Source organism: Morone saxatilis, unplaced genomic scaffold (genome assembly GCF_004916995.1).
Source record: "Morone saxatilis isolate NCDOM2014 unplaced genomic scaffold, NCSU_SB_2.0 Contig7, whole genome shotgun sequence".
Lineage (NCBI taxonomy): Eukaryota > Metazoa > Chordata > Actinopteri > Moronidae > Morone > Morone saxatilis.
This window is the reverse complement of record NW_023340246.1, coordinates 21459676-21467758: the sequence shown is the minus strand read 5'-3', so window position 1 is coordinate 21467758 and position 8083 is coordinate 21459676. Positions and strand designations below refer to the sequence as shown.

The 8083-nt window shown below is 40.7% G+C and overlaps 2 protein-coding genes and 1 pseudogene across 2 annotated transcripts in view; 2 read left to right on the top strand and 1 right to left on the bottom strand.

Moving 5' to 3' along the window:
- Window positions 1-2032: 2032 nt before the first annotated feature.
- LOC118341157 lies at window positions 2033-2159 on the top strand (annotated as a pseudogene).
- A 1206-nt stretch (window positions 2160-3365) lies between these two features.
- ccdc25 (coiled-coil domain containing 25) lies at window positions 3366-6843 on the bottom strand. Its single transcript, XM_035679274.1, has 9 exons — window positions 6683-6843; window positions 6486-6533; window positions 6334-6373; window positions 5719-5770; window positions 4928-5003; window positions 4637-4740; window positions 4352-4554; window positions 3905-3950; window positions 3366-3819 (listed from the first exon to the last, which is right to left on the bottom strand). The coding sequence occupies exons 1-9, from the start codon at window positions 6705-6707 to the stop codon at window positions 3790-3792; spliced, it is 624 nt and encodes a 207-aa protein (XP_035535167.1). The 5' UTR covers window positions 6708-6843; the 3' UTR covers window positions 3366-3789.
- Window positions 6844-7317: 474 nt separating this feature from the next.
- Window positions 7318-8083, top strand: part of esco2 (establishment of sister chromatid cohesion N-acetyltransferase 2) — a 6959-nt gene continuing 6193 nt past the window's right edge. Inside the window, exon 1 of the mRNA XM_035679195.1 lies at window positions 7318-7379. Within this exon, the coding sequence (XP_035535088.1) occupies window positions 7318-7379 (62 nt within the window). The remainder of the gene's footprint in view (window positions 7380-8083) is intronic.

The window sequence follows — 8083 nt, the reverse complement described above, 5'->3', positions numbered from 1 at the left end:
GCATGCGAGAGGTAGCGGGATCGATGCCCGCATCCTCCAAACTATTTGTTGTTTGTTTACGACAACAAAACAAACAGTAATGAAGTTTTATCTCACACGTTGCTGAAAAGATCTTCTCTGGTGAGTCGTATTTTTTATAGATATGTTATATTACAGTCTATTTCATTTTTTATTTTATATTTACACTTATATTGTTTACCTTGTGTGTTCTGTGCAATCACTACTGTTTTACTGTAGTAGTATTTTGTTTGTACTACTGGCTGCAGGTATAAAGAAGCATTTCACTGTGCATTGTACTATGTGTAACTGTATGTGACTAATTAGCTGCACAGTCAAAGTGAACGCCTGAAGAGTGATGGCCGAAAGTTGTTAAGAGAGAAATTACAGCGAAATGTAGATGTTTTTTATCGGTTGCAAAGATGCAGATTTACAGAGAAACTTTCTGTATTTCACTATATATAGTGACGTCTAATCGTTCAGGGCAGCATGGGGGATTAGCTCAAATGGAGGGAGAGTGTCACCACATCCAGCTCAGGGAAACGAGTGGCAGCACTAACAAATGTAAATGATGGGAGTTTGAATAAAACGTCACCAAATTTGAACCTAAAACTAAGTGTAAATCTCATCTTTTGATTTTCCTATATTGTGCCTTCAGGTGAGAAATTCTACAGTAAATATTTGCCATGAAGAGGTTTTTATCATTTCTGTATCTAGCTGTATACATTATTTATAACTATCCAGAAAACATCTTAAAGGTTCAGCTCCTAACTAGTTAAACACAAGAGCTTCCCCCGGAGGGAGGGGTGGTGCTCTGTCTGTTGGTTTAATTATTATTCTGCATTTTCTATATTTTGTCAAGTTGAGGGAGGACCTCAGGATGTAGGACATGAGAGCGTACTTGACCATAATATAAATATCTAAATTGTTTTATTTCAAAATCTTCAGACATTTTTACGAATGTATGTAATTAAGCTAAATGAATGAGTTAAGGTTGACAGCACATTGGGGCAGCAGCTGATCCATTAATGTATTCTTCTATGATCACTGATATAAAACAATAGGAGCATCACACAGTGTATTTACGGTTGTATGGATGAGCTGTATCAGCATATTGTTTGTCTGTGTAATTTATTTTAAATACATTTTATTTCTTACAGCTTTTATTATTTTACATTTCAAATGTACTGTTGGAGCCGGTTGGAGGAGGGGAGGCTTGAGAGGGCAGATTATTGAGAGAATAAGAGAATAAAAATATCACAATATCAACATGCAGATGGTGTTTAATTTAAGATATACTCTCGTTGACTAGTATGATTATTTATTATGTATTGTGTTAAATCTGTGATAATATTAAAATCTTTTATACTGAAATTACTTCATATAACTCATTTTGTGGATGTTTGATTAAACATTTGCTGAAATAAGAAATGTACTACTTTCTATATTTAGATTTTATTGTTTACTGTTTATTGTTTACTTTCTATATTTAGCTAAGAGTTTATTGTTTATCTTATACTGTATTTTTTTTTTTGTTTTTTTTATACCTCTTATTTTCTATAGAAGTGTTTTTTGTAAGCTGCTGAAAATCCAATTTCCTTGCGGGAGTCATCCCAAAGGGATCAATAAAGAAGTCTATAATAGAAACAGTACAAATTACAGTAAGACAGTGAATGTCACTGCAGACTCAAAATTTGACTCAGAAGGTAAAACAGGATGGATACAGGCTGGAAAGAGGATGGATGCAGGATGGAGGTGCTCAAATCTGTCCAACAGCTGCTCCATTTTACCACACCGTCTCCACTGAAGGAGCAGCAGCGCCCTCTGCTGTCAGCAAACAGAAGTTAAAGATCTCCCAGCAGCTGGTTTTCACACTCAGTCCCACATCCAAGTGGGAAACCAGGTCTGACCCAACATAGCCTCCAAAATGAGACTAGGTCAGGTGTGTTCACTCAATGGGATTATAAGCAGGAAGCACCGTCAGCCAGGAGGAAGTGTCTGGGAATGACTCCCCAGTCTCTGACTCTTCCAACTCATACTTACCTGGCAGGGGAGATACCATGATCAAGAAGGTGGTTCACCCAGGGCGAGGCTCAACCGTTGTGCTGATTCCTCTGAGTGGGCTGGATGAAATGCACATTTATCTGCAGATTCTATGACTCAACATGGCAGTTTGGGAGTTTTATCCCCCTCTTTAATAAATCCTGTAAATGGACATGAATGACGGCAGTGTCTCAGACAGCTGTGGAGGTCCCAGCATCAGCAACCCGGGCAACAACAGTGCCTGACTGTGCACAAGGTAAAGCACAGCCCTCTCACTAAATGCTAAATGTACTATTAAATTTGACACAAAAGCAGGAAGATAAGGTCCAGCTTTCGTTCATCATCTGCTTTTGGAGTCACAGCTGCCAGAGAGGGAAGGACATAAAACTGAAAACTGCATGTGACACACACTGATGTTTGCATGTGGGTGGATGTTCTGGATGAGGGCTTGAAGTCAGGGGCTGATATTGGTGGGGGGTTAGCTGATCTTGCCTCACTGCTGCCTCCACCAACTCACACAACTGAGTGCTGCCCTTTCTTATGACTTTATGTGTAATGATGTAGGTGGAGCACTGCATCATGGGGGATTAGCTCAAATGGTAGAGCGCTCGCTGCGCAAAGGAAGGGAGCCAATCTTTTCGCCCCCTCACGCAAGTAAAAAATACTGGAAAAATACTGAATAATGAAATAACATATATATTTTCCCCTGCAACAATATCCAGGTGATATCCCTGTGCGTTNNTCGATGCCCGCATCCTCCAAACTTATTATTTCTCGACCATAGCACAGAGGCTCTGCCCAAAACACTGAATCTGTCCAAAGAAGAAAAAAGAAGCCTATTATGTTACTAATGTATTATAACAATCATACAGCCTGAAACTTGTATAAAAACTTCCCTAAACAGGAAATAATCTGCTCAGAAATTCATTCCAAATCTCTCGTTTGTGTAACACAAACTTCCTGCAGTATACTGAGTTCACTGTTCGGTTCGATGTGTACAGTTTTTGATATAATATAAAATATGTCACTGAGTCAGTTTAATTAATGATAGAAAAGGGAAATATTAAGGAAAAAGGTTGGGAACCGCTGCATTACATTACTGCGGCATTAGAAATCAATACATTGGTTTATTCCCAAATACATGTATTTTTACATTGAATTTAAGCCTATTATAAAATTTATTCAAGTTAAAGTTATTTTTAAAATCAATCTGAATTAATCTGTTAAATTTGACACCAAACTGTGGTGGCCAGGCCTCGTCTAGCCCTCCCTACCTAGATCCACTCCTGAGTCACAGTGGAAGGATATATGAAGAGAACATAAGGGCTCGTCAACATAAGTAGCTTTAATTAATACTTTGAATGAATAAAATCGGACATGCAGAGAAATGACAACATGAAGAACGTGAGCAGAAGGGCTTCCGGGGGGATCAAAACACGCAATCGTACACCAACATCAGTCGACACCATCAACCCAAACAAACACAGTTCTGTTATATTTGAGTCCTGACTCCTCGGCGTTCCCGTTGTCCCGTGGTGACGAGGCCAGCCAGCTCGGTTTGGGAGCAGAGTCTCGAACCAATCAGCACTTGGATTAAAGTCCCGGCGCTGTCTGCTCCCAAGTGTCCAAAAGCAAAAACAAAAAAATCGCTTTCCCCTTAATGTCAGTGCAGAGCTGCAGCAAGCGGAAAGCAGCCGGGCAGCGAGGACAAAGGATCCGGTTCTGCTCGCCGCCCATCGGTCGCCTAGCTCACATGAAGTCGTCTGAATCGTTACCGTCCTGCCAACGACACGCAGCGACGTTAATGTGGAGAGTCAAACACTGACATTCAGTTAATCTGAGGAACACACTGATCTGTCCTCACCTCATTAGTCTGCATGTTCTCACTCTTCATCAGTGACGAATAGTTCCTGGAGAGAGAATGTACAGAGATTTAATATAGTATATATTTAGTTTATAGTATAGTACGTATTCAAGTACAGTTTTAAATGATTGGCTTTAGTAGCAGAAGGTTTAGGATTGTCACACGGTGTCCTTCCATGATGTGAGGTGATTTAAAGTGGAACTGCAGATTTTGATGAATTTGGTAAGAATGTGAATATTAAACAGCAGCACTGATGTGTTTTTAATCACAGTACAGTCATATGATTCAGTTTCTGGCTCAAAAAGCACATTTAAGTGTGGAGTACCTCTTTAAAATCTTTAGGATGGACACTGAGGATCACTGGTTTCAGTATGTGGATGTTTTAGTGAAGAGTTAAAAGCTAGGGATAAAACAACGTTACAGTATTCCACTGACTCAATGACCTACCGGAGTTCCTCCATCTCCTTTTTCCTCCTCTGCTCGTCCTTCTCTTTCTTCTTCTGGTCCTGGAGCAGCGCTTTCTTCTCGTTCCTCTCCTCCCTGTCTCTCGACTCTTTCTCCGCCGCCAGGTCGGGGAGGCGCTCCACTTTCGTTTTCTCCAGCCGGTTTACAATCTCGTTGATCTTCTTCTCCACCGCCACGATCTTCACCTGTGAAACACATCGGCATCAAACCCCCGAACCGGTTGTTCGTTTGACGTCACTCTGTCATTTCCATGTCGTTCATACGGACCTCTTTCTGTCGGTAGAAGCCGATCTGTCCTACGTCCATGTCTCCGGTTTTCTTCAGGTTGGCCCACGGCGTGTAAACAACGTTGATGTTGTTCATCTTGCAGCCTGACGGCATAAACACAGTTTGCTTTGATACACACGGACGACGAGACTGCATGTGTCGCTCACAATAAAACACTTCGACAGGATGATTCCTCAGGGTAGACGCAGCCTTTAAATACGGCAGATCTGGATAATAAAGGCAACAAAAGGCTCATTCTGAAACCTGCCTCTATCAGAAGCAGATCTTTACCTTGGATGCTGTTGTTTTTCACCAGCTGCACACAGTCGATCAGCACCTCTGGGGGGATGTCGTGTATCGTCTGACCCTAGAAAACAGAGACACACAGACGATCAGCAGAGCTTACTGTAGGGCGCTGTGTCTGATCACTTCTTCAACAATCTGACAACCGAAGCCTCTTCATGCAGCGATTCTTCTTTACAAACGACCTCCAACACTTTTTTATGTGTACAAATGATTTTATGGACAAGGGGGAAAAAGTGTGGCACATAATCCTCATTCAGAACAGGCAGAAACACTTTTGTATAAAGTAATGTGTTTCAACCACAGTGTGCTATGTAGCCTTTCTACATTAAAGAGTCTAAAATGATAGAGTTTGTTGAGTTGTGTACTTTATTCAGGATACAGTGTGTTTCATTGGTCGCTCTAACCTCAGAGGAAACACGGGACCGTCAGAGAGTGACGAAGGACGAGATTTTACAGGAATGGTGTTTGTTAAACAGTGAAGACAACAACTCCCATGATCCCACGCTACTTCACTACATCATCAAACTTCATCTTTTGTTATTGTTTTCATGTGTTTTTGGTGTTTTTGTATTTTACATTTCAAGGACTTAATATGAACATGGTTTCTGTCTCATTTGTGCTGATTTACTCTAAAAGTAAAGAAAGATAAAGAAAACGTAAAGCCGAACTCTTCGTACTGACGGTGAATCAGTTCAACCTGAATACTGCAGAATCAGTATGATGAAGCCGTGATTGTGAGTGTGTGTTTCAGTGTTTAGGGTTCAGTGACTCCTTACCTTTGGCAGTCTCAGGTAAACGTGAGCCGAAGACAGTTTGTCCACGTGAAACCTGGACAGGAAACAAAGAAGACGCCGTGAACCAGAGGAGCGACCGAGTCACAAGAAAGTCTCGAGTCCTAAACAAGTCATAATGTGTCTGACTGGTTGACCTGCAGGGAATAAACAGCATGAAGTTGTCGAAGGAAATGAATTCATTTGTTTGTCGTTAATCTTGTGAAGTTAAAGGTTTTAAAGTCTTTTTTTAAATGTTGTGGAGTCTAAAGTCATCAGATTTGTGACTTGAGACCGAGTCACGTGATTGTTGTTGTTTGTGTCGGAGTGATTGTTATTCCTTCTTTCTGTTTGGTGTTTCATCTTGTGTTAAAGTGTAGAATTGATTGATTACTGATCTTTAATCTCCACTAGTGACCTCCGCCCAGGAACTACAGGCAGAAATGAGCCTGTTATAACCTGTATTGTCCCTGCTACATAAACAATAAACAAACAAACAAACACAAACAAACGTGACCAGGGTCAGCACCTCTGTCATTAACTAACATTGTGCTGACAGATTATTTAGTACAAGATGTAGAAGTGACACTTAAAGAAGTGTTCAATTCAAAAAGGTCTCACCAGATGTCTTCAGGCCATCCGTACTTTATTAAATCCTCATCTGCAGAACAACAACCACAGCGAGTTAGAGGCTTCATTAATGACACATGTTAGTCCAACAACCACACAGCATCAAGTGTTTAAAGTCTGCGATTCAACGACGAACAACTTACTTTCATATTTGTCTTTTCCCATGTAGATTGTGTACGGAGGGTTCACCACTGAGAGACAAACAACACATAACTGCTTAATGCACGAAAACAGCAATTCAGCTGCCACAAAAACACACGAAATACACAATTAAATGAGAACTAAAACCAGCAGCCTCCAAAAAGTAGTCGCTTCCCAGGCAGGCTGCGGCTTCACTCACCGGCACTTGTGAAGTAAAACACCATTTTAAGTGAGTTAAGACTGATGAAGAGTGAAGTTCCTGATGAAGATGAAGAAATGCAATCAGCTGTGAGCTCACTGATCGATGCTGTCACTACAACATGTACGAGTTGACCCCGGAAGTTGTTCGCCAGCTGCGTCAAGCTACAGAGCGTTAGCACGTGAGCACACCGGAACTGGTTACAAAATAAAAGCTTGACATAAGTTTGATATTGTCCCAGTGTGGGAGGATTTGGGTATTTCTCTGCATGCTTCCGGTACATGTTTACCCCATCTAGCTATTAGAGTGTTGAATACATAGTCTGTATTTCACTTTGTTTGTTTTGTTTGTTTGTTTGTTTGTTTATGAGGAACAATACATCAGATTAAGGTAAAATTCATCTTAATCACACTGAACTTACTGTACATTGTGGCAGATCTCTATTTATTTATATTTTATAGATGTATACTACTTACATTTTCCTTATTCTATACTATAATTGTCATTATAATTCACTTCAGCACTAATATTATATGTAAGTCCTCCAAAATTGTAATTTTAACAACTTTACAAGCAGTTATCAACTTTATCAGACTTGCTCATCTCTCATGTGGTGTTCTGGTCTGCATCCGTGGATGAAAAAGCTCAACGTTATTACACAGAGCGTCTACTTCAAGTTCCACATTGAGGCTCGGAGGTCCTCTCTCTCTCTCTGTGTCACGTACACCTCTCCCTGCTCGCCAAAAGCACCCCAAAACCTCCTGTCAATCATAGCGAGGGCCGGAAGTTGGTGAAACAAACCTTTAGTAGTTAGGGCCCGAGCACTGACCGTGCGATGGCCCTATTGTAATTGAAGGAATTATTTTTCCTGCCAAAAAACGCCGATTTTTGGAGGCTTTCCATGCTCGAAAACTCATGAAACGCGGCGCACATGTTCAGTCGTGGCGCAAAGAATTTTCTTATTTTCTAGGGTCCACTATGAGCCATGACAAAATGGCCCCCCCAGGGGGCCCCATAAACTGCATCATCAGGTCCTTTCACTGATATGCATAAAATCGCGCACATGGCGTAGATCATATCCAGACAAAACAAATAAATGAAAGAGGGAGTGTCATAATGAATTGGCTTATACAATAGATAGAATTGAATTAATGCCAACATGTCAGTTTATCACTTTTATATTTGGTTGATGAAATGATTCTTTATGGAATGATTGATTTCCTCACTACAGCTGCTCCACAAGTTCACCTTTCTAACACAAGGGGATTTCTGGACATCAGTCCTTAAAGCTGCAGATTCCTCTCAAATCATGATTTCTCTCATTTCAAACAAACTTTTGGACTCTTTCAGCCATCATTAGTTTCTGACTTATATACCTGACTTCGTTCTGTTGGGATTGAA

Excerpts from the sequence above, each read along its gene's own strand:
- ccdc25 (XM_035679274.1), bottom strand. The coding sequence starts at position 6,707 with ATGGTGTTTTACTTCACAAGTGCCG. Across the intron at positions 6,534-6,682 it reads GTTTTACTTCACAAGTGCCG|TGGTGAACCCTCCGTACACA; the intron begins GTGAGTGAAGCC and ends TTTGTCTCTCAG. Across the intron at positions 4,741-4,927 it reads GAAAAACAACAGCATCCAAG|GCTGCAAGATGAACAACATC; the intron begins GTAAAGATCTGC and ends TTATGCCGTCAG.